The sequence below is a fragment of the Ranitomeya variabilis genome, chromosome 7 (assembly GCF_051348905.1).
Source record: "Ranitomeya variabilis isolate aRanVar5 chromosome 7, aRanVar5.hap1, whole genome shotgun sequence".
NCBI classification, from domain to species: domain Eukaryota; kingdom Metazoa; phylum Chordata; class Amphibia; order Anura; family Dendrobatidae; genus Ranitomeya; species Ranitomeya variabilis.
The window spans coordinates 55,850,271-55,877,137 of NC_135238.1; the positions used below are offsets into that span (position 1 = coordinate 55,850,271).

Below are 26,867 nucleotides of genomic sequence, written 5' to 3' on the forward strand. Positions count from 1 at the left end.
TGCTTGCAAATAGTTTATTGACACACAAGAATTTGGTCCCGAAACACAAAAAGAAAAAAAAGACGTATTGAGACTTAAATTTGAAAATAAAAAAAAGAAGAAAGACAGTGCATAATTTTAAGCCCAGACAGCTTCAACAGCCTTCACAAAGTGGTTACCATTTATTTCAGTTACAAATGAAAATTTTTATTCTTCCAAATAAAGTATTTAATCATTTAAATCAGCCCTATAATGAATGCGTTGACTAAAATTAAATACCAGACTTTTGTCCATTTTTGGAGGACGCATGTTACCATCCGTACTAAAGTTCATTTTTCTAAAGGAGATGGTGACATGTAAAGAATTCTTGGAGGGAAATTAAAATACATAGCAGCTATCACAAATAGAATAACCTCTATGCTGTAGAATTACATTATATTTCCAAAGTGTTTCAGGTGACTTGTAGTTACATGCTATGAAACGATAACGTAACTCACAACATTGTCTTCTGTCCGCATTATGAAAAATCACACTGAATGGTTATACAACCAGAACTTTATTTAAAAGCAGCCTTTAAAAAAAAAAAACCACCTTATTCTGGACTTCATATCTGAACCCACCACCACTACTAGAGAATTTGCCTTAGGCAAGGACTCAAGCTTAGAAGTGCAGAAGGAGAGAAACAAAATAACCCGACATACACACAATTCTTATACCTACACAGTAGCTACAACTTTCAGTTGGAAGTGGCCACAATTAAAAGATTCTTGTGCAAAATCTAGAAGGTAAAACAACTTAATAGCCATGACGTAAAAGTACTTTTAATTTAGATGGCTATGGACTCTTCCTTCTCTTTTCAAGTGTATTGCAAAGAACCCAAACTTCAAACAAGGGTAGAACCTTTAGTCGAAGGTTCTACAAGGAACCATCTCTCACCCGGCAAATACAAGCCATTGTAAGAGCCAGGTTAGCCTAGAAGGAGTCTGAGACCTTCTGACACTATGCGGTCAAACAAAGTCCACCGGCTTTCCTGAAAGTGCGGCTTTTCTCAAAGCCATCCAGTGATTTCTTCTACTCCTAGGTTTCCAAGAACCCAATTCATTTTAATAAAAACATCTACAGACAGACAATTAAAAAAGACAAATATGCCCTTCTGTCAAACCATCACTTCCCCCTCATCTGCCAAGTCTTAAAACGAAATGCAAGCCAAATCAAGGTTCACGGAGAAAAATCTTGACATTTCCACTTGCGGGCAACCCTTCTGTTTCAGTGGAAACGACAACACCTACTGAACTTGACTGTGCTATACCTGCGATTGCGCCTTCATCTATTATTTATGCATTTGATGCATAGTAATATATAAAGAAATCAGAAACCTATACGTGCAAAAAACTTTACATCCTTCCAAAGACATGGTCTAGGTAACGTATTCCCCCAGTCAATGCAAAACAACTAAGAGCACATCGGACTTTTTTGGAAACTCATCTGTGGATCACAAAATAAAGGCAGCTTGGGTCATATGGTTGGACAATAGAGTTCTTCAGTGCGAAACAGGAAAAAAAAAAATATTTAATTTTTTTACATTGTAGAATTATTTCTGAAATGTTCCAAAATACTTTTGTGTAGTCCTCGCAAGTCACCTGAAATACCCGAATTATGTAGAAAACCTAAAGTTCACTGCATGAATATGATCAATCTTACACTCTCAAGTCATCATTCTGTTCTTAAGAGTGCCAATCAAGAGAAGGGAAAGGGCAAGATTGTCTTTACATAGGATCTAGAAGGTGGAGGCTTGTCGTAAAAAGATAAAACTGTACCTGACACTGAGCTGACTGACCATGCCTTAAGTATAATACTGCTTGAAGAAATGGATGTAAACAGTCTACTATACAAAGTCACACTAAAGATTCGGGCTTCTATTCATGATGAGGCCTCGACAAAATAAAAAAAAAAAAAGTGAATTCATCTTAAATTTTCCAAACAATTTTTTTTCCTGCCATTCATATAATGAAACCCGTCCAACAAGGTCTCAAAAGAGAAGAAGAAAAAAAAAAGTAAATCATACCATCAATGCTTAAAAATAAGAGCTTTTGAAGCAGCATAATATAAAGGGATAGGACCAAAAATACGGCAATCCGCTGCTTGGTAAAGATTACTTAGGAGAATGAACCCTGTGTGTCCTAGAGCAGACATGAAAACAAAAATAAAATGATTAAACCTTACAATTTTGTGACAGGTGCAAATGAGAAGTTTGCAGCTAGTCTGACGCGGTTTCTACTCGGTTTCTTGACTGGGCATTCCGATATTTCCTTCGAAAGCTTGGACTCCATTGGGTCAGCAGCAGAGGGCTCGGCAGGATCTTCTATACAGTTAGAAGGTGCATTTTCCCCCAACAGCGAGTGGTTAGATTGTGGGTTCTGGCAGTCATCGATCACAAAACCTATAAGGAAAACGCATTAATAAATGCAAGAAAAGTAATTTATACACAAAAACAAACCTGAAATGCCATATCTAGTTATAATCTACTGTAGATCATGGTGGTGCGTGTGCATAGTCCAGCTATTACATGGTAACACCTACATAGAAAAAAATTGCACGAACGGGATCAAAATCAAGCACAATAGTTTTTATTATACAAAACAAAATCAAATCCTAACAATCTGTGGGATACTCTGATGAATGACAACTACGAGGGAGCCACAGGTCAGAGGCTACAAACCAGGGCTGTGGAGTCGGAGTCGTGGAGTCGGAGTTAGTTTTGGTTGGAATCGGAGTCGGTAGAAATGTTCTGACTCCAGCTTTAAAAAAAAAATGTATTAATATTTCATAATTGAACTTTCATATGAATTTTTTAAATGTTACTCAAATATATATGTTCTATCAAACTATGAACAACAGTGATAAGCAGTTCTGCTGGAGATAGAGACATTTCTTACTTCTTGTGTGTCACTGTTCTCCACTGCCCTTATCTAATCTCATACTTGGTTAACCTCATGCTGCCAACCCCCCTACTTACAATGTATGAAACTGAAAGTGAAAATGTGTTGCAAATTCTTAGTAGTAAAGCTCCTCCTCTAGACTAGATGTTTACTAGGTGTGTGTCTTCCAAGCATCTCACAGCTGCTACTCAGAAGAGGAAGACTGTAAGAAGTATTATCCTTTCAACAAACTTTGCATCAGTTAACTGAGTACATGAGGAATAACAGTATTACTGACCACTATATCAGTTGTACGACCTGGCAATAATTTTGTACAATTGTTTTTAGGAAAAACAATTGTCATTTGGATTGTGAATGCAGAATTAAAAACCTGAGAATGTCAAAGAAGCGTCACATTAAATCAGCTGTATTTGAACATTTCACCATCACTCAAGATAGAAAACATTATGTCTGTCAGTGTATGACAAATGATCCAGACAAAAACAAATGCTGTGAAGCCAAGATCAGTGCATATTCAGGCAAAGATAAAAATGCTCCTACCAGAGCTTCTAATCTAAAGAGACATTTACAGCGCTTTCATCCAGAAGTACTGAAAGCAGTGGATGAGAAAGACTGCATCCAAACCAATGAACCAGTGCCCAGCTCTTCCAGCCAAACAAAGGAGCAGAGAACTTTGCAGCCATCAGCTGCAAGATATTTTGTCAGTGACAAAGTTACTGTGACAATGACAGTAGATACATTTAAAAAACAGATCATAGAGCTTGTTGTAAAGGATAGTGTGCCTATTTCATTATTTTCACGACCAGCTTTTAGGTGTCTGAATGGGGAAATGGCCCGCAAGCTTGGTGTTTCTCTGGAGAGAGTATTAGAAAATTAGTAATCGAAGATTTTAAACAAAAGGAAGAACTTAAAAAAACTCTCAAGGGACGCTTTCTGTTTCTTAAAATGGATGCCTGCACACGTCACAGAGTGAACTATTTTGCCATCAATGTCCGATTTGTTTGTGACAAAAATGAAATAGTTACCAAGACATTGGCAGTAAAAGACACCAAAGCTCATCACACCAGTGAGTTTCTCCAGGTCTTGGTGGAAAAGGTTCTGCAAGACTATGAACTTAAAAAGAGCAAGTTCTTTCTGTCGTAACTGACAATGCTTCAAATATGATAAGTACTATTAAGCTAATGAATGAGAGTAATGATGGTGACCAGCAGCTAGAAGAACATTCTGGGTCCACAGACACAAATGTTTGAAATAAAGGAACACAGTATTGTAACTGAGGAGCAAACTGAAGTTGCTTCAGATGAACAGCAACATGATAGTTTAGATGATCTTGTTGAAACTGTGTCAATACGTTCTTTCATTCATCACATGCGCTGTGTTGTGCATACGCTACAGCTGGCTATAAGAGACAGTCTGCAAGAAGGACATGCTGCTGCACTGATTGGCAAGGTGAGAAAATTGGCTACTGTTGCCAGAACCCCTAAAGTTGACTCCATTTTTCAAGAGACGTGCTGGAAAAGGGGCAATTATTGATCAAGCCACACGATGGGGCAGTACTTACTTAATGATTCAGCTCTTGGTTGAACTGAAAACCTTTGTAGACATGGCTAACCCTCAACTGACGCTAAATGAAAGTCAGGGGAATCAGGTGACGGAGCTGGAAAAATTGCTAGAGCACCCATTTACAGTGACTAAAAAATTACAAGCAGAGGACTTAACTCCAGGTATTTTCTTAAAGGAGTGGAAGAACCTGATGTTTCGCCTGTCCCAAAGAGGAGGGTTAATTGCAAGTGGCATTGCTACATCAATGAAACGGAGAGAGGAGCTACTATTACAAAATAACATTCTTTTGGCAGCTGTTTATGTAGACCCAATGCATCGGATTCTTCTAGATGATCAACAGCTAACTAAAGGAAAAGAAGCTCTGTTTGAAATAGCAGTAAGGATGAAAGGGTTGCAGAACAGTCAGGAGGAACAAGAAGAATTTGGTCGTCCTGCCACATCTTCACCCTCATCAACTGATGAAGAATTTAATTTCGAAAAATATTTGGATCACAAGGACCGTGCAAAGCGTTCCCACATAGAAGAGTCATCCCCATCAAAGAACACAGCCAGTACATTTCAGCAGAATTTTTCATGTGCAGTAAAAGAAATTGAGAAATTTGACCGTTCATCAAAAATAACAGTGCAACAAGTGATTCCTCTGTATCCTGACATTGTCAGAGATGTTGCCCGAGTGGTTACTGCTTTGCCACCAACCCAAGTTAGTGTAGAGAGGTTGTTCTCTGCTCTCAAAATAATTACATCAGATTTGAGGGCATCCATGAAGGAGGATCTGACAGAGGCAATACTTTTTCTGAGGACAAATTTATAGATTTCTTCTTATTAACTGCATAACAGTGTTTATTGCATATTTACTAACAAGCGTTTAGAAAAGTTTATAACAGTTATTTGCTATATTCTAATTGTATTCTAATAAATATAGTTTTTGCTCTAAGTGGTCTGATTACTTATATGATGGTGAGAAACTGAATAAGCACGATGTTAATATTTTACAACAGTAAATTTATTGTTACGAATTGGCCATTTATGAAGGAGTCGGAACCTGATAAAATCCAGGAGTCTGAGTCGGAGTCACAACTGTGGCTTACCGACTCCACAGTCCTGCTACAAACATGCATATACAGTGGGGCAAAAAAGTATTTAGTCAGTCAGCAACAGTGCAAGGTCCACCACTTAAAAAGATGAGAGGCGTCTGTAATTTACATCATAGGTAGACCTCAACTATGGGAGACAAACTGAGACAAAAAAATCCAGAAAATCACATTGTCTGTTTTTTTTATCATTTTATTTGCATATTATGGTGGAAAATAAGTATTTGGTCAGAAACAAACAATCAAGATTTCTGGCTCTCACAGACCTGTAACTTCTTCTTTAAGAGTCTCCTCTTTCCTCCACTCATTACCTGTAGTAATGGCACCTGTTTAAACTTGTTATCAGTATAAAAAGACACCTGTGCACACCCTCAAACAGTCTGACTCCAAACTCCACTATGGTGAAGACCAAAGAGCTGTCAAAGGACACCAGAAACAAAATTGTAGCCCTGCACCAGGCTGGGAAGACTGAATCTGCAATAGCCAACCAGCTTGAAGTGAAGAAATCAACAGTGGGAGCAATAATTAGAAAATGGAAGACATTCAAGACCACTGATAATCTCCCTCGATCTGGGGCTCCACGCAAAATCCCACCCCGTGGGGTCAGAATGATCACAAGAACGGTGAGCAAAAATCCCAGAACCACGCGGGGGGGACCTAGTGAATGAACTGCAGAGAGCTGGGACCAATGTAACAAGGCCTACCATAAGTAACACACTACGCCACCATGGACTCAGATCCTGCAGTACCAGACGTGTCCCACTGCTTAAGCCAGTACATGTCCGGGCCCGTCTGAAGTTTGCTAGAGAGCATTTGGATGATCCAGAGGAGTTTTGGGAGAATGTCCTATGGTCTGATGAAACCAAACTGGAACTGTTTGGTAGAAACACAACTTGTCGTGTTTGGAGGAAAAAGAATACCGAGTTGCATCCATCAAACACCATACCTACTGTAAAGCATGGTGGTGGAAACATCATGCTTTGGGGCTGTTTCTCTGCAAAGGGGCCAGGACGACTGATCCGGGTACATGAAAATAGTAGTTACTCACCGATAACGGTGTTTCTCTGAGCCCATGACGGGCACCACGGAGAGGGGGGATCCGCCCATCAAGGACAGGAAACCTACAGATAAAAAGGCGGTACCTCTCTCCCGCATCAGTTTGTTAACAGAGCATAAAGGGAACATCAGGTTAATGATTACAAATGTTTCAACATTACTAAACCTTAATAGAGATACCGCGTGCTTAATGATTATATACATAACTAACATTATAAGAATGTGCACACCCACGCGTGAGGGAGGGAATGTACGGGTGCTGTCATGGGCTCAGAGAAACACCGTTATCGGTGAGTAACTACTATTTTCTCTGTCCCCCATGACGGCACCACGGAGAGAATTGCAGAGACTGTACATTAGGGAGGGACCACTGCTTCCAGAACCCTTCTACCAAAAGTAAGGTCTGAAGGAGAAGTTAAGTCCAACCGATAGTGCTTAAAGAAAGTCGAAGGTGAAGACCAAGTAGCAGCTCTACATATCTGGTCTATTGTTGCTCCGGCTCTCTCTGCCCAGGAGGCCGCCATCGCCCTAGTTGAATGAGCTTTGACTTCCCCTGGAGCTGGCATCCCGCTTGAGGTACACGCGAGGTTGATGGCATCCCTGATCCATCTTGCCAATGTACCCTTGGAGGCCTTTTTGCCTTTCCGAGGGCCCTGAAAACACACAAAGAGATCCTTCCTCTCTACACTCCCTAGTAGCCTCCAGGTAATGGATGAGACACCTTCTAACATCCAATGTGTGTAGTGATTTTTCCCCCTCGTTTTTAGGGTTAGGACAAAAGGAGGGAAGAGAGATCTCTTGGGACCTATGGAACCGGGAGGCCACTTTTGGTAAATATGCCGGATCTGTTTTTAATACCACCCTGTCATCTAATATTTGCGTGAAGGGTGGTCCGGCTGACAAGGCTTGTATGTCGCTAATTCTTCGGGCTGAAGTGAGGGCTACCAAAAGGGAGGTTTTAAAGGATAGAATCTTTAAGGGAAGTTCTTTTAAGGGCTCAAAGGGGGTTTTGGTAAGGGCTGTGAGAACTAGATTTAAATCCCACTGTGGGGCTCTACGTGAGGGTAGAGGCCTAGATCTTTCTGCCGCCTTAACGAATCTGGAAACCCATCGATTCTTTGCTAGATTGTAATTAAACAGTGCCCCAAGTGCAGCAATATGAACCTTCAGTGTATTAGTGGCTAGGCCTTTTTCCAGCCCATTTTGCAGAAATTCTAACACCGATTTGAGAGGGATTCCTTCGGAGACTTTAGCCCCTGAGGAAGAGAGGAATTTTTCCCAGATTTTACCATACTGCTTAGTAGTTGTTAATTTTCTACTTTTTAAGAGGGTTGACACTAGACCTTGAGAAAAGCCTTTATCAGTAACCCCCTCTCAAATTCCAAGCAGTCATGTGTAACCTCGCTACCTGCGGGTGTGATACTGGACCCTGGAATAGGAGATTGGGCAGGTCTGGGAGTATCCAAGGGTCTGTTATGAACATCCTTCTGGCCCAGGAAAACCAAGTTCTCTTCGGCCAGAAAAAGGCAAATCAATATCACCCGGGCGCTGTCCTCCCTTATTTTCCTCAGAACCGCTGGTATCAGTGTGATAGGGGGAAAAGCATAAGCCAGTTTGTGCTTCCAAGGAATCATGAAAACATCCAGCGCCACCGGGCTCCCTGCTGGGTTTATGGAGCAAAAGGTGGCCACCTTCCGATTTAGGTTGTTTGCGAAGAGATCTATTGTCGGAGATCCCCACATGTCCGTTATCTGATTGAATATGGACTGGTTCAGTTCCCATTCCCCCTGTTTTAGGCAAACCCGACTCAGGTAGTCTGCCTTGAAATTGTCCACCCCTTTTATGTGAAGTGCCGTCAAGGATGCTAAATTTTCCTCGGCCATCTGTAAGATTGAATGTGTCACTTCCATCAGTGGTTGAGAGTGTGTTCCCCCCTGATGGTTTATGTAGGCCACTACCACTCTGTTGTCTGAAAACAATCTTACATGATGTGAGTGAAGGGGTTTTTGGAATTCTGTAAGAGCGAATTTTACCGCCAGTAATTCCCTCATGTTGGAGGATGCTTCTTTTAAGTCGTCTGACCATGTCCCCTGAACCACTAGATCGTGTAGGTGAGCCCCCCAGCCGAAGGGACTTGCATCTGTGGTTACCACCTTTGACACTGGGATTACCCAGGGTAGACCGCGGCCCAAATTGCTGTCTTTTGTCCACCAATCTAAAGAGAGAATTGTATTTAACGAGAAGGTGAACAGATTTTCTAAATTTCCTTTCCTTTCAGGGAAATTTCTTCTGCTAATATCTGCCATTGCAGTTCCCTTGTATGTGACTGGGCCCATTGGACGGCAGAAATGCAGGATGTCATGGACCCGAGGAGAGACATTGCTTCTCGAAGCGATATAGAGGGGAGATCTCTTGCCCTGGACACTAACCCCACCATCTTTTGGATCTTTTCTTGGGGTAGGCGACATTCCTGGGAGATGGAATCCAGCGTGGTTCCCAGGTACTCCAGAATCTGATTCGGTATTAGTCTGGACTTCTTCAGATTCAGGAGCCACCCCAAGCTTTCCAAAGAGTCCATAACTAACTTTAGTTGGTTTTTGCAATGTTGGGGAGAGTTGCCTATTATCAGGAAATCGTCCAGATAAGGAACTATTAGGGTGTTTTGTTTCCTCAGGTCTGCCATGACTTCCGCTATCAATTTGGTAAATACCCTTGGGGCTATTGCGAGACCGAATGGTTGGGCCGTAAACTGATAATGCTTTACCATCCCTCCTATTTCGATTGCCACCCTGAGGAATTTTTGGAAGTCTTTGTGAATGGGGACGTGGTAGTATGCGTCCTTTAAGTCGAGTACTACCATGAAACAATGCGGAAACAACATTTTGACTGCTGTCTTTATTGTTTCCATTTTGAAAGGTTCTACAATCAGGTGTTTGTTTAAGTTTTTTAAATTGATAATTGTCCTGAAAGACCCGTCTGTTTTTTTCCTGAGAAAAATCGGAGAGTAGAACCCTCTCCCTTTTTCCTGGAGGGGGACCTCCCGAAGAACCCCTTTGTTCAATAATGTTGTGACTTCCTGTTCCAGAGCTATCCGCTCCTGTGGAGAAGCTCTCTGAGATGTCACCAGGAAGGACGGCTGAGGGAACGTAAGAAATTTTAATTTCAGTCCCGATTGTACCAAGTCCAGAATCCAGGCACTGCTGGTTATCTTTTCCCAGGCTGAGAGGAAGAGGGCCAATCTTCCTCCCACCTGGGGCAAAAGTTCATTGTGGGGGTTTTTTGGTATCGGTGGGGCTTCTGTTGAAAATAAACCCTTTATTTTTATTCTTTTTGTCTTCCCATCTGTCCTGTGTCCTAGGGTGCTTCCTACGGAAGAATTTTTTACTCCGAAAAGGGCGTTTGTAAGATGGGTATTGCAGGACGGGAAAGGACTTCTTTTTGTCCCCTGCCTTTTCCAAAATATCATCCAGAGTAGAGCCGAAAAGAAATTCTCCCTCACAAGGAATATTACAAAGTTTTGTCTTTGTTTGGAGGTCTCCGGGCCAACATTTGAGCCAGAGGGCTCTTCTGGCTGCATTGGAGAATACCGCTGATCTGGCCGAAAGCCTGATGGAGTATGCTGACGCATCGGCCAGAAAAGCGGCTGCCCCTTTCATTACTGGTAGAGTATTTAGTATACTGTCTCTGGATGCTTTATCCTTGAGCTGGGATTCCAGCTGGTCAAGCCACACCATAAGGGAGCGGGAAGTGCAAGCTGCGGCCACCGCTGGTTTTAGGCCCCCTCCTGCTGCTTCCCAGGAACTTTTTAAGAAAGCATCCACTTTTTTATCCATGGGATCTTTCAAGACCCCCATGTCTTCAAAAGGTAGGGCAAACTTTTTTGACGCTTTAGCGATTGCTACGTCTAATTTGGGTGCTTTTTCCCAAAAGGAGCATTTAGGGTCTTCAAAAGGGTATTTCCTTTTGGGTGTAAGCAGGGCCTTTCTTAAAGGATTTTTCCACTCTTTGTTTATTAAGGTTTGTATTTTATCATTAAGGGGAAACACCCTTCTTTTTTTCTGCTCCAGTCCATCGAACATGATATCTTGGACTGATTTTTTAGTGTGGGATTCAGCAAGACCCATGGTACTTCTGACCGCTTTAATTAGGGAGTCCGTTTCTTCTAATGGGAAGCAACTACGACCTCCCTGAGAAGAGGATGATAAAGAGGATGATGAAGAATCGGAGGAATTTGAACTAATCTCCCCGCTATCCGAGTCACTAGAATCAGATATAGGGGTTTTTTGTTTAATTTTTTTACGTTTTTTCTCTCCTGGAGAGACTTAAAGGTATCTTCCACCTGAGTTTTAATTAGTGTTTTGAGTTCTGTGGCGAACCCCGGAAGCCCTTCACAGAGAGTCTCCTCCATACAGGATTTACATAATCTTTTTTCCCATGAGGCAGGTAAATCTTCTTTACAAAGTGCGCAGATCCTGTGTTTGGACTTCCCTGCGCTCTTCCTTCCCTAAAACAAGCAAGAGAAAGGTAGGCTCTATTAGCCGGAGCATTCACGGAGATCACTCACCACCTGGTGTACCCTCAATACCGGCTGTGGATGGTCCGTATCAACTGTCTGGTGCTCCTTTGATCCGGATGCAGCACTAGAATTTTTGCTGTGCTGAGATCCAGACCGCGCTCCGGCTCCACGCCGCTGGACATGAGTCCCCTTGCCCCTGCTGCCGGCGTTTCTGCTGCTGCTGCGGTGCCTGCGTTTGCTGCGCTGGTGAGCCCTGTAATTCGGGGTCACTCATAGCTGCTGGGGAAAGCTGGCTGTACTCCATTAGAGCAACTAGCCAGGGAGTCAGGCTTCATTTAAATATTCCACGCGCCGATTTCCGCGCGCTCCCCGACGCTTAGCAGTGCGCATTCGCGAACCCCAGCATGCCCCGCGTTGTCCCAGCAAGCCCTGCGCCGCCCAGAAGGCATTGCGGCACCCGCGCGTGCGCATTACAAACCAGGAAGCCGGCAACACGCCGCTGGTGTCTCCTGATGCGCCGCTCGCATTGCCGCGCCGTGCTCCACCTATGGAGGGACCCCTCACAGTGGAATTCGCGCGGGCGTGCCATCTGGAATCCCCACCAAGTGAGGATTCCTCTAGGAGCCGCAGCGCTGCTGCTGCGGTCCCCCGCTCACCCTAGAGACCTACTGATCCCAGCGGTGGCGCTTCGGGTGGCCCAGCCTAGCCGAGGCAGGGAACCCCCGCTGCCTGAACCGGTCTGACTGGCCCCGGAATCCAACAACGATCTGAGGTAAGATCTGCTGCAGGTCCCGTCAAGGACAGGAAACCAAACTGATGCGGGAGAGAGGTACCGCCTTTTATCTGTAGGTTTCCTGTCCTTGATGGGCGGATCCCCTCTCTCCGTGGTGCCGTCATGGGGGACAGAGAAAGAATGAATGGGGCCATGTATCGTGAGATTTTGAGTGCAAACCTCCTTCCATCAGCAAGGGCATTGAAGATGAAACGTGGCTGGGTCTTTCAACATGACAATGATCCAAAGCACACCGCCAGGGCAACAAAGGAGTGGCTTCGTAAGAAGCATTTCAAGGTCCTGGAGTGGCCTAGCCAGTCTCCAGATCTCAACCCTATAGAAAACCTTTGGAGGGAGTTGAAAGTCTGTGTTGCCAAGCGAAAAGCCAAAAACATCACTGCTCTAGAGGAGATCTGCATGGAGGAATGGGCCAACATACCAACAACAGTGTGTGGCAACCTTGTGAAGACTTACAGAAAACGTTTGACCTCTGTCATTGCCAACAAAGGATATATTACAAAGTATTGAGATGAAATTTTGTTTCTGACCAAATACTTATTTTCCACCATAATATGCAAATAAAATGATAAAAAAAACAGACAATGTGATTTTCTGGAATTTTTTTTCTCAGTTTGTCTCCCATAGTTGAGGTCTACCTATGATGTAAATTACAGACGCCTCTCATCTTTTTAAGTGGTGGAACTTGCACTATTGCTGACTGACTAAATACTTTTTTGCCCCACTGTAATAGTACTGATACTCTTAATTAACCATATCACATGTGCATAGCGAGTCCAATAAAGTGGAACATAATACACTATGCTGGTAAAAGAGCATCCAGCAAAAACACAGGGGAAAACATTAAGGGAATTATAACCACTTGTGTAGCATATTTACCTCAGACCTGTGGCGCCACCATCCCTACGCGTGTTTCGGCGTGCGTGCCTTCTTCCTCTGACCTGTGGCTCCCTCGTAGTTGTCATTCATCAGAGTATCCCACAGATTGTTAGGATTTGATTTTATGTGTTTTGTATAATAAAAACTATTGTGCTTGATTTTGATCCCGTTCGTGCATTTTTTTCTATGTAGGGGTTATTTGATATTTTTGCATGGGATTTGCTTTATAGTAATCTCCTGTATGGGCACAGGTGCTAATTGCGGGCACATTGTGTATTGTTTATCAATATTGGTTTACACAGCTCTTACATGGTGTAGACTTCACTACATCTAGACCATGGGAACTCAGTATCTGTGCTAAAGGTCCATTTACATTGGGGGTGCACAAACTCAGTAGAGCAGCTACATTTGGCTCACTATGCCACCCTGGGTGGCCCCCTAACCAACTCACCACAGAAATCGTTGCCTAACTTTCCGGGATAAACTGTCCTGGATGTTCATGGGAAATACCACTAAAGATGTGAATCAAGCTTTAAAACAAAAGTAGAAGACTGAATTTTCTCACTCTGCACCTAACCTCGCTATACATTATAATAGGACGACTAATCAGATACCTCACTGTACTGACCTTTGATCTTGTTAAAAACGAAAATATTGGAGTAGTATAGTTTTTGTTTTTTTTACCCTTCACAGTGGATAATTCTGAAAGCAGGGGGAAGAAGTGGCTCATACATGTCATTTGCCCATTATGAAGAGCGCTGGCTGCTCACTCAACCAAGCTCCCACTTGGCATCTAATCCAATACAATCTCCCTCTTTATGCTTTGCCTGGGGTGTATATGGTACGTCAAGTGACATCACATACCGTATATACTCATGTATAAGCCAAGCTTTTCAGCACATTTTTTTTGTGCTGAAAGTGCCCCCTCGGCTTATACACGAGTCATGGCCCAGAAAGCCAGAGGGGGAGCGGGGAGCCAGCGGCTGTAGCACAGTGACAGCTGCAGCCGCTGGCTTCCAGAAGACCTCAATACTCACCCTCCGTCGCTGCATCTCTGTGCCGGCGCGGCAGCTGCTTCCTGTGCTGAGCGGTCACATGGTACCGCTCATTAAGGTCATGAATATGGACGCAACTCCACTCCCTTAGGCATGGAGTGCATATTCATGACCTTAGTGAGCAGTACCACGTGACCGCTCAGCACAGAAAGAAGCTGCGGCACCGGGACATACGCAGGGACGTTCAGCGACCACGTTAGGATGGTGAGTATGATGGGGAAGGACGGAAGAGCCCAGCCATGCATACAAGATGGGACAGGGGAGCCAAGCATACAAGGATGGGAGGGGGATCCATGCATACAGGATGGGAGGGGGGAGCCACACCGAGCAGGAGAGGACGGGGGGAGGGGGGGGAACACCACATAACGGGATAGGAATGAGGGGTCAATAAATACCTGGCTTATACTGGAGTCAATAAGCTTACCCAGTTTTACATGGCAAAATTAGGTGTCTCGGCTTATACTGAAGTATATACGGTATAATATATTTGTAGCGATAGAGAGGTGTTTTAGGACTATGCTAAATGTAGGTATTGCTTAGCGTCCCTTTAGGGGGTTTACACAGGTCAGAAATCTAGATTTGGCAGAATTCGTCTTGCCACAGAAGGTTTCCAGTTTTACCAGAGAAATGTTCTTCAAATAGCATGAGGTCTCCTCCAGACAGCTGAACCACCGGATCCGGGTGTAATTGAGGAGATGGAAGGCATGAAGGAACGGGGCCACACAAGAGATCGACCGGCGAGGTGAGGCACAGCAATTCTTTTTGTGTCTGATGACAAACTAAAAATGGAAAAAAAAATAAATAAATTTGCAGTTTTTTTTTGGCTTGAGTTACTTTGATTTGTAGTAAGTTATGGTAATTACAAACTCACCCTTCATGTCATTCTTCAGTACCACAATTCTTTTATGTCCATGTCCCTTAATCCAAACCACCTAAGAGTAAATCAAACAAATTTCTCCATAAACCTCGAAACTGATGTCATTCTAAAGATTTGACAGTAACTGAGTATTTTTTACGAAAGTAGAATTTGGTTGGCAGCAGGTTATGTGGTGATACAAATGAAAGGGCAACTCAACTTATTTTAGTAATTTTGCCCAGCATGGAAAGCTACGAAATCACTTATAAAAGTTTTTTTTTTTTTTTTTGTTTTTTTTTTAAAGTTACGCTACTTTACCCTCAAACTTTCTCATAAGGAATATTTGTACAAAATGGACCCCATGGTTTTTTGTTATGCAATTTCCAATAAGCCATGCGTGCTTGCAAACTACTGTGTGATCACACATCTGGGATCGGAAGGGAAAGCGTATGATTTGGCTTTGAAATGCAGATTTCGATTGTGGGTGCAATTACCACAGCCCTAATGGTGCAATATCAGCAGAAAACACCAGACGTGACCCCATTTTGGAAACTAGACTTCATGATGAATTCATCTAAAAAAAGTGCAGTGACTATTTTGGTCCCACAGGTGGTTTCCAAAATGAGGAAAAATGAAGCATGTAGTTTATGTTGAAGAGAGAAAAAAGGAGATTTTTGTGTACTCACCGTAAAATCTCTTTCTCTTAGCCTCTAATTGGGGGACACAGGACCATGGGTGTTATGCTGCTGTCCACTAGGAGGCGACACTATGCATAATCTGAAAAAGATTAACTGTGGCTCCTCCTGTGCAGTATACACCCCTGGACGGCATCAGCCTTCTCCAGTTTTGTGCAAAAGCAGGAGGAGGAACGTAACATGAATAACATAATTATGCCTGTAAGAAGGCAACTATGTAACATGAATAACATAATTATGCCTGTAAGAAGGCAACTATGTACGAGCTCAAGAAAACAATATGAGAAATCAACAGTTACAACGGCCCGGAAAGGGCAACAGGGTGGGAGCTGTGTCCCCCAATTAGAGGCTGAGAGAAAGATTTTACGGTGAGTACACAAAAATCTCCTTTACTCTGTCGCCTCATTGGGGGACACAGGACCATGGGACGTCCTAAAGCAGTCCCTGGGTGGGAAGCAATGGACGAATATTGTGCAGACAGGCCCGTACACTTAGGGCACCGCCGCCTGCAGGACACATCTACTCAGGCTCGCGTCCGCTGAGGACTGGGTATGAACCCTGTAGTGTTTAGTAAACGTGTGTAGGCTAGTCCAAGTGGCCGCCTTACACACTTGTGCCGAAGCCTGGTGCCGAATGGCCCAGGAGGCCCCTACCGCCTGTGTAGAGAGTGTGCCGTAATAATGGCTGGAAGAGGAGAATTCTTAAAGGCGGTAGGCCTCTTGTATGGTGAATTTGATCCACCTGGCAAGGGTAGCTTTGGAAGCTGGCAGACCCTTGTGGCCGCCTTCCGGAAGGAGGAAAGGAGAATCGGACCTCCGGAAGGACGCAGTCCTAGACACGTATATACGCAATGCCCTGACGAGGTCAAGCATATGCAGAGCCTTCTCCACTCTATGAAGCGGGACCGGACAAAAGGATGGTAGTGAAATTTCCTCATTGAGGTGGAACTTGGACACAACCTTCGGAAGGAAGGATGGGACCGTACGAAGAACTACCTTGTCCTGGTGAAAAGCCATGAAGGGCCGTCTGCAGGAGAGTGCTGTTAGTTCAGACACCCTGCGTAGTGAGGTGATTGCCACCAGGAAAACCACCTTCTGGGAGAGAAGGCAGAGCGGGACCTCCTTAAGGGGTTCGAAGGGTGGTTCCTGCAATGCTGTCAGGACCAGGTTGAGGTCCCACATTTCTAGTGGTTGTCTGTAGGGGGGAACCAATCGGGAAACCCCCTGAAGAAAAGTCCTTACTAGCGGCTTGGTAGCAATGCGCCTTTGAAAAAGCACTGAGAGGGCTGACACCTGGCTCTTAAGCGAGCCCAATGACAGCCTGGCCTCCAGACCCGATTGGAGAAAACCAAGTACTTTGGGTAGGGAATAAGGGAGTGGGATCTGGCCACGAGATTCGCACCAGGTAAAGAAAGCTTTCCAGGTACGGTAATAAATCTTGGCAGACGCTGGCTTCCGTGCCCTGATCATGGTTCCAATGATGTCCGGCGAGAGCCCTGCCTGGGTTAGAACCCAGGTCTCAAGGGCCACGCCGTCAAATTGAGAGCCCCTGAGTTCTGGTGGCAGAACAGGCCTTGTGATAGAAGATCGTGGCAGTCGGGGAGAAACCAGGGGGCGTCTGCTGTAAGTTGTACGATTTCGGCGTACCATGTACGTCTGGGCCAGTCCGATGCAGTTAGGATGTTTGGACCTCCCTCTTGTTTGATCTTCCTCACCACTCTGGATATCGGGGAGAGGTGGAAAAATGTACAGAAGCTGGAATTGGGTCCAGTCCTGAACCAGAGCGTCTGCTCCGAGCGACCGCGGATCGTGTGTTCTGGCCATGAAGTTGGAGACTTTGGCATTGAAGTGGGATGCCATTAGGTCCACATCCGGGGTCCCCCAGCGATGGCAGATCTGGCGAAAAATTTCGGGATGGAGAGACCACTCTCCCGAGTCTATTTCTTGTCGGCTGAGGAAGTCTGCTTCCCAGTTGTCCACACATGGAATGTGGACCGCCGCGAGAACCAACCCCCTGTGTCCTCCGCCCAGCGGAGGATGTGTGACACTTCTCGCATCGCCTGGGTACTGCGGGTCCCCCCTTGGTGATTCACATATGCCACAGCCGTGGCATTGTCCGACTGTATTCTGATGTGAGAGGCTGCAAGTAAGTGATGGAAAGCCCTCAATGCCAAGAGGATGGCACGAATTTCCAGGATGTTGATGGGCATGGTCGCTTCCACTGGGGACCACTTGCCCTGTGGTGTAGGTGCACTGCACTCCAACCCGTCAGGCTCGCATCGGTGGTCAGAACTTTCCAATGACTTGTGAGAAAGGATTTCCCCTTTGCTAGCGAGGTTGGATTGAGCCACCAGTGCAGGGACCTCTTGGTTGACGACATTAGCCGGAACTCCCTGTCGAGAGAGAAAGGGTCCTTGTCCCAGGACTTGTGGATGGCTAGTTGGAGAGGCCTGAGATGAAACTGGGCAAATGGGACGGCTTCTATTGCTGCCCCCATCCTGCCGAGGACTCTCATGGCAAACCGGAGGGATCGAGGGGGTTTGCGGAGGAGGGTGCGAACTGCTAGTCGGAGAGCCAGTGCCTTGTCCTTGGGAAGGAGCACTAGACCCCTGAAGGTGTTGAATAGCATTCCCAGGAAGGTCAGGGACTGACTTGGGGTTGGTAATGACTTTTGTAGGTTGACTAACCAACCCATGCGACTCAGTGTCGATTGTGATTGAGACGCTGAGCTTGCAGTCCTTGAAGGTGGGAGCCTTGATGAGTAGATCGTCCAAGTATGGAACGACTACTATGCGTCTGGAGTGAAGGACGTCCATGGTGGCTGCCATGACCTTGGTAAACACTCTGGGAGCGGGGGCGTGGCTATGTAGCCGAAGAAGCAGGACGCACTGAGTGAGAGCTCCCAATATCCTTCTTTTATCCTGCCACATTTATCATACTCCGGTACACGTTACCGGCAAACGCTGAAACCCCTTACCCCAGGGAACCCTGTGGACCCTCTGAACGGCCGCTGCAGTGATCCGAGGCGGCAGGAAGCTGCGGAGACAGAGGCACTGGGAAGACACACGTGGAGCGGCAGCCATCTTCGGTGCGCGCGCTCCGGGACACAGGACGCGGCGCCACCACCTCCAGCTGGAACCGGACCTCCCTCACAACGGAGCTGAAAGCGGCAGGATCGCGGTGGTGAGGACTGTGCTGACGCACGATAGTTAAGGCGCCTGATAGGGATATAGGGCTCGAGGGGAGCGGCGGCCATTACTATAGCGCGCTCCCTAACAGCACAGGGAGCGGCGCTTTATGTACCTGCGGTGCTACTGTGATTGGGTATGTACAGTCTGCTCCCAACAGAATCCATTGTTCAGAGAGACTTGTTCAGTGTGTGGTGCGCCCCGCCCAACCGCTGTGCAGGGAGATGGCACTGTTACTCTGGCGATGCCGTCTCGGCCTGCATTGAAGAGGAAGGAATTCTCTCCTTGTCTTTCTCCTCCTCCTCTATCTCTCTCCTCTCTCCCCTCCTCTCTCTTCTCCTCTTTCCTCTCCTCTTACCCCTCGTCCCTCCTCTCCTCTTTCCCCTCCTCTTTCTCCTCCTCTTTCCCCTCCTCTTTCCCCTCCTCATTACTCCACACCCCGTCCTTCTGCTCCCTCATCTCCCCCTCCTCTTACACCACACACACCCTCTTCACACTCTTCATGCTCTCTCCCTTCTCTTCCACCACACCCTTTGCTTCCCCCTCTCACTCTCTCCCACTCCTCACCCCCTCCTTCTGCGCACCTTACATCTCTATTTCCATCTCTCTCTCTGCACCATGCATCTCCTCCTGTATCACACTCTCCTTCTCCTGCCTTGTTGCCTGCCGGGCGGATGCCAGATTCAAGCAGTGTGGTCTCTCTGTATCCGGTGCTCACCGCACAGGGAACATTCTATGTGCCAAATACAGTTCAGCCTCTACCAGTCATGTTATCAGGGGAGGAAGGTGGAGATCCCCCTGCTGAAAGCACCCCTCAACCAGCAGCAGGCAGCTCAGGTCCGGGGACAGGGGGGAGGTCACAGGCACCACCATCTGATAATGATCAGTATCCCCGGTCAGAGCAGCCAACATTCACACCACAATGGAACTACAATCCTCCGCAGTTTCAGCAGGGTGGAGAGACATCTTCTCGCAAAAAGGCAATTCCCAGAACCACCCATCAGCCACTGCATGACCCCGGTACACGATATCACAGCAATTCATCTGATGAAGATGAAGAAGGGACTTCATACATGCTGCCCAGCACTAGAAAGAAGAACCCACAGGCACTCAGAAGACAGGGGCAGATAGAAGCACCACCTTTACACTATGTGCACTTCACCCCAAGTCAGGTGACCAGCATCCTCAACAATCTCCCAGACCCAGAAATGCACCCCATGCCATTCTACAGAAGAATGCAGCAGAACCAGCGCACATATGCAGCCACCTGGAATGATCTGTGGGCTGTGATGGAGATAAAGGCAGGTGATGCCTTCTGGCCAATCATGAAGGAACATTTCAAGCTTGCAGCAGATCTAGATGTACATGCCTGGGAGTCAGGGCCGAAGCTGATTGAACAACTCAGAGAGTGGGCCAAAGGCAGGCTGGCCGGACAGGCCCTCAGCTTACACGACATGAGTCAGGAGAAGACAGAGTCTGTGGAGAAGTTTCATGGCAGAGTAATGCAGGTCTTCCAGGACCTTGGCTTCACCATTCATGACCAAATACACAGGCAAATGTTGGCACAGGCCTTTGTGCATGGACTCAGAGCCGATCAGGAAGCCACTGATAGTGGCTAGGCCCGAGTACAGGTCAATAGCAATGGACACCCTGCTCACAGTAGCCAAAGGGATCGAGTCCCAACCAGGGGTACGGAAGACAGCACCCGTTATGGTGGCCGCAGACCCTGAAGAGACACCGCAATACAGAAGAGGTATCAGGTGTTACAACTGCGGCAAATTGGGCCATTACCGAAATCAGTGCAAAGCACCATCACAACCAAATACCCTGCCCAGAAGAGCAAGCCAAAGGATCCCCGAAGTAAACAGTGAAGTACCCCGCCCATAGGACAGGGGCAAGCCAGGTCCGCAAGATACCACGCTCCTGACATGCAAGACTCCTTCAGCAGGACCAACCCCTCAAATTACCCTGGAAGTGGATGGCGTTGTCAGATCTTTTCTTGTGGACACTGGTGCAGCCAGAAGTGTGATGAGACATGTGGAACTTCCTGACCCTACCTGCCTATCAGAATCCTCTGTGTCTTGCGTAGGCATTGATGGTCAAGTCAGACATTCTCAGCTTACAAAGCCTCTGAGCGTGTGCACTCAGCCAGGACACTCTATCCTATCCCAGTTTGTGGTGTCAAGAACCTGCCCACTCAACCTGCTGGGGGCGGACCTACTACAAAAACTGAAAGCAACCATAGTGTTCCAGGAAGATGGGACCGTAACCCTCTCTTCACCTTTGACCCAGGAAGAGTCAGTGATGCTGGCGGCCCTACAGGAACCTCAGGCAACTGAAGAAGGCCTACCCAAGGAGGTACTGGACGTAGTACCAGAAAGTCTATGGTCCAAGGGACCCCAAGACGTGGGAAAACTTCAAGTTGCCCCGGTGCGGGTATCACTCAAGCCAGGCACTCCATATCCTCGTAGGGCCCAGTATCCCTTGTCCATCGCCCAGAGTCAAGCTGTCTCAGACCAATTGAAGGTGTTTCTGGAAATAGGGGTCGTGGTCCCTTGCACCTCTCCTTGCAACACCCCGCTGTTCCCTGTCAAGAAAAAGACTGTAAAAGGGGAGCCAGCCAAGTTCAGAATGGTACATGACCTAAGAGCTGTAAATGACGCTACAGTATTTGAAACTCCAATTGTGCCGAATCCGCACACACTGCTCTCAGATGTGCCTTCCACAGCAACCGTGTTCACGGTGATCGACCTGGCTAATGCTTTCTTCAGTGTTCCCCTCCATCCGGACGATCAGTTCCTGTTTGCCTTCACGCATCAGGGAGCACAGTACACATGGGCGGTGATGCCTCAGGGGGCCCAGAACAGCCCCTCACAGTTCACCAAAGCAATGTCCACAGTTCTCGCCAACTGGATCACAGAACATGCAGAAGTGACCCTGCTACAATACGTGGACAATCTACTCCTCTGTGCAGTTGACTTTGACACGTGTAAAACACATTCCGTGTCTCTCCTACTCTACCTGGCGGAACAGCGCTGCAAGGTCTCAAAGAACAAAATCCAGTGGTGTCTGAAGCGAGTTACATTCCTTGGGCACTGCATTGCTCACCAGACGAAACACCTGACGGATGATCGGAAGACCACAGTGGAGAAGATGGCCCCTCCAACAACTCCAAAGGGGCTACAAGCTTTCCTTGGTCTGGTTTCATATTGCAGAGCCTGGATCCCTGATGCCTCAGTCCTAATGCAACCTCTGTATGACTGCGTCAATGCAACCCCGTTCCTGTTAACAGATGTGGCCTTCAGTTCGTTCAAAAAGCTAAAAGACTCTGTAGTCTCAGCGCCAGCACTAGGCCTACCTGACTACAAGAAGCTATTCCGTCTCTACCTGATGGAGAAAGAAGGCCATGCTACTGGAGTCCTGACACAGACTCACGGGGGAAGACAGAGGCCTCTAGGCTACTTCTCAGCTCGCCTGGATCCAGTTGCAAGGGGAGCCCCCTCCTGCATGAGAGCAGTGTTTGCAGCACACGCCCTCTTGGACAAGACTGCTGACATCATTCTTGGACATCCACTGGAAATCCTGGCTCCACATGACATTTCAGCAATTCTCAACCAAACCCAGCCAAAACATCTCTCCACCGCAAGACATCTTCGCCTGCAGTGCTCCCTACTACTGCCTGACAATGTCACTATCTCCAGATGTACAGTCCTCAATCCGGCCACTCTACTCCCACTCCCAAGGGGGGATATGAATACGGACCCCTCAGATCAAAATCTGCACGATACCTTCCACAAGGATCTGGATTTGCTCCGGACAGATGACCATGACTGCTTCAGTATCATGCAACAGGAAACAGCAGGACTACCCAATGTGGCAGAAGAGCCGCTGACCAACCCAGAGTTGATCCTTTACGTAGACGGCTCCAGATTTGCAGATGATGAAGGAAGATTCCACACGGGATGTGCAGTGACCAGCAATCAAGAAATCCTGTGGTCTAGAAGTCTGCCGCCTAGCCTGTCAGCCCAGGAAGCAGAACTAATAGCACTGACGAAGGCCTGCCGGATGGCAGAGGGCAAGACTGCGAACATATACACCGATTCAAGGTACTCGCATGGCATAGCACACGACTTTGGACCCATCTGGGCTGCAAGAGACTTCATCACAGCAAGCGGAACAACCGTGAAGCATCATGGAGCCATTAAGGACCTGCTGAGCGCACTTCAACTTCCAAAAATGGTGGCCGTACTGAAAGTCAAAGCACAAAAAAACGGACAAAAAGCCAGCTCACCAGACAACCGTTGATGGGTGCACGGAACCTCCACGCCGATCCACGTGGTGAAATATAACAATGAAGAAAAAAGTTGATTCCAGCTCCACAGAGATGTCTTGAATAAAATTGAATCCTTTATTGGTACATTTTTAAAAAGACAAAAGTTGTCATGCTCTCCATAATTAACGGGAAACGAGCTACGCGTTTCGATCTGTTACAGATCTTTTTCAAAGCTTTGAAATGGCACGAAACCCTTCCCATTGCACTGTTTAGTGTAAGGCACACCCCCCGGGGCCCAGAAAAGCTGTCACCACATGAGATTCTGTTTGGGTCCAGCCCTAGGCTAGGGGTATTCTTCCCTCAGCAGTTGGCAATGCAATATGATACTTTGTCTGCTTATGTAATTCAACTGTCCAAAAAACTAGCTGATGTCCATTCTCGAGTTTTCTCTTCATTACCAGATCCAGGAGCGGTACCCGGTACGCACTCCCTGAAACCAGGAGACTGGGTGTTGGTAAAGAAGTTCGTGAGGAGAACACTCGACCCCAGATTTGACGGTCCCTTCCAAGTGCTGCTGACAACACCAACCTCTGTGAAACTAGAGGGAAAACCCACTTGGATCCACGCATCGCATTGCAAGAAGGCTCCCGTACCAGAAGATACGCCAAAGCCAGAATGATCCTGTATATCCTCTTTGTGATACATATCCTGGGGGTGGAAGCTCCTCGCACCCCACCTCTGGGAGGGGAGATCACCAAGGATGGGGACTACACCATTTTCTGGTTCGATACATCAGCACACATAATTACATACCTGTTTGATTACTGCGATGTGGTACACTGCCCACCCACACAGCTGGACAGCTTGGGGCATGGGACTCAGTATATTTGTGTTGCAGATAAATATTGGGGAGACAAATGTGAATACTGGGGAGCAGCAGCATGGAACACTGGTGACAGTTGGGGATACAAACCCCCATCAGCCCTAAACAGAAAAGATAAAGATGGCAAGTCCTTAATTGACCGTATGCGCCTAACAAAGCAGGCCTTCAGGAAGGGGTGCAGCACCAGGGGGGAATGCAACCGACTCATACTTAGCATTGAAAACCCCTCCCCAGGTGATGCCGGTACTTATATAATGAGCAGTACACCTCCAAGTGGTGAACGCAAACCCCCTGTGCAGTACTCAGGAAAATTCAAGCTGGCAAATGCAGCTGACAAGCCCAATGTGACTCCTCCTGAGTTACCCCTAGTAACGTAAAGGTACTGACAAACCCGACCTATGAGGAGACTTTAGCAGTAGAGACTGGGTTCTCTGAAACCAATTACTGGCTAGAGTGGGTAAGATACACAGCCCAACAGCATAATGGGAGTGGCTGTTATGCATGTGCCGGAGCCAGACCCCATCTGGGCACAGTGCCACTTAACATCCCAGAATCCCAGCAGGCCTGTTTCCTCAGCATATACACTAACTCATCTCATTCTGCATCCTGTGAACACTGGAAGTCTAAGTACCCACTCATGACTAAAGACACCCCCCCAGGGACTGGAATAACAATATACCCTGGTAATTACACCTGTTACACACGCACAGGGGTTGGCAGGGATGTAAAAAACTTCACTAAGGGGTTCTGCTCAGAGTACAGTACCACCACTGACAACCTAATTAATCATGTGGTCTCCCTAGGTGACATATACTGGATCTGTGGTGATATGAAGATACGTAGCAGACTGGAAGGTGTTTGGGTAGGCCAATGTGCACTGGCAAAAATTCTGATGCCCTTCCACCTGTTTCCCTACACCCATGAGTCCTCACCCAGTACTGCAGTTAACAGACCAAAGCGGGCAAGTGCCCCAAAAGGCAGTTTTGATCCACATGTTTATATAGACAACGTAGGTGTGCCTAGGGGGGTACCTGATGAATTTAAAGCCAGGGACCAGGTCAAGGCAGGATTTGAGTCATTGTTGCCAATAATAACTGAACAAAAATGTTGATTGGATAAATTATGTGTATTACAACCAGCAGAGATTTGTTAACTACACCCGAGATGCTCTAAAAGGTCTGGCAGACCAGTTGGGCCCCACTTCCATCATGGCATTCCAAAACAGGATGGCCCTAGACATGATTCTAGCTGAAAAAGGAGGTGTTTGCAAAATGATCAAAGAAACCTGTTGTACCTACATCCCAGACAATACTGGTCCCAATGGTAAAGTCACGGTGGCGATACAGAAACTCACCGAGCTATCAGAAGAATTGAAACAAAACTCAGGAGTGAAAGATCCTTGGGACCAGTACTTTGGATGGATGAATGGGTGGCAAAGGTTATTAGCACAGATTGGGGCAGCCATACTTGTTGTTTTTGTTCTTGTGATAATTTCTGGTTGCTGCGTAATCCCTTGTATCCGCAGGATGATGGAAAAGACGGTCAAGGAAACCACAAACCTGATGCCACATCTCCTCCTGGACGAACCTATCCGAATCCAGATTCACCCACCTGACGGCTCCTCCCACCCCGATGAGGATGAATATGTGGAACTGATTGGAGAACTTCGCCAATATGAGACTATGCAAGCGTCTACCCCCCTTTAGGGACAGATCTCCTGACCGCCCATTTGCGAAAAGTCTGTACGGTGTAGGGCATGTGCATTAGGTACATGTCAGTTCGCCGACAGCACAAAAGAGTTGCAGCGCTTTGGGACAGGAGGCTAGGATTAGGGCAAGTGATATCTAAGGGGGGCTTGTGATAGAAATATATATATATATTATGTAGATCTCACTTGCATGTATATCCCTTTAAATCATGTCCTAGCTTAAAATCAAATATATTCAACTATTTTATGATCAATTGCTCAATTTAATCACATGAGTTAGGCAAGACAGACCTCGGGACTTTTTGGTATGCTTAGATCACCAGAGAACAGGGAAGTTAAAGCAGATGATTCGAAACTAATGTCCCAAAATGTTGCTGACTAGCAGGATAAAGGTGGCAGATGTTCCCGAAAGTGCAAAATCAGTTTGTTGCTAGGTAGACCATAGTTCAAAGATGCCATGTACTCAGTTAAATGCATTATGTACTCAGTCAGCCAATGAAATAATAGCTAAATTGTATGTTAATTTACTAACCACTCCCATTTTATATGCTTTTATAAGATCATGTATCAATCAATAAACCAGAGATCTGGATGGAATGTTATACTGTCACTTTGTGTCAGAGTTCATTCTTTCTTGAGCGCTCAATAGATCAGATCTGATAATAATTGGGAACGGACGCAGCATACACGGGGTTAAATTCACCCCGAGCCAAAATTCTATAACACTACCTAAGAAACTATTCTGTGCCTGGGAAACTAGTGGGGTGGTGCGGTGTATGTATGCCCTGAGATATTGGGCCCTGCACCTCCCCTGTTAATCAATTGCTTCACTGGTGGCGCCATAATAGTGGGAATTAACCCCCTCCCTGCTGCTCTCCCTCTATGCACGAACTGAGCACCCGCCCAGCATATAAAGCCTAAATAAATACTTGGACAACCACCCTGCGATCCTCACTATCATTACCTGTTAAATTTATGGAGCCTTGGAGCACAATCTAATACTATACAAGACCTGGGGTTAGAGCTTGATTTATCTATAACCATAAAGTTGGAGCACAGCTTGCCTATAATTACTTCTGGAGCTAATTTGTGAGGTCCTCTTGTGTATACCCGCCATGCAACATCCTAGAGGAGCGGCGGCTGCTGAAAAGCTTAAAAAATTCGCTAAGGATGACCCTCATGAAAATGTACGCAACCTCAGAGGTAACTCCACATCATCTCAACGCAGGGGTCGCCCCTCTGATGGTACCGGGGAAGGGGAGGAGGAAGAACTGACTCTCAAACAGGCATCGGAACAGTTAATGCAGGCTATATCCCTCACTAGATCATCTCTTACGGAGAAAATAGAGGATGTGCATACTGAAGTGGGCCGCCTGCGACATGACATGCAAACTATG

General features: G+C 46.3%; 1 protein-coding gene across 9 annotated transcripts in view; it reads right to left on the minus strand.

Moving 5' to 3' along the window:
- MARF1 (meiosis regulator and mRNA stability factor 1) overlaps positions 1-26,867 on the minus strand; it is a 74,522-nt gene continuing 47,655 nt past the window's right edge. For all 9 annotated transcript variants that reach the window (XM_077275127.1, XM_077275121.1, XM_077275128.1 and 6 more), the window contains 3 exons: positions 14,740-14,800; positions 14,489-14,647; positions 1-2,419 (listed from right to left, as the gene is read on the minus strand). In XM_077275127.1, the coding sequence (XP_077131242.1) occupies positions 2,199-2,419; positions 14,489-14,647; positions 14,740-14,800 (441 nt within the window). In that variant the 3' untranslated portion in view covers positions 1-2,198. The remainder of the gene's footprint in view (positions 2,420-14,488; positions 14,648-14,739; positions 14,801-26,867) is intronic.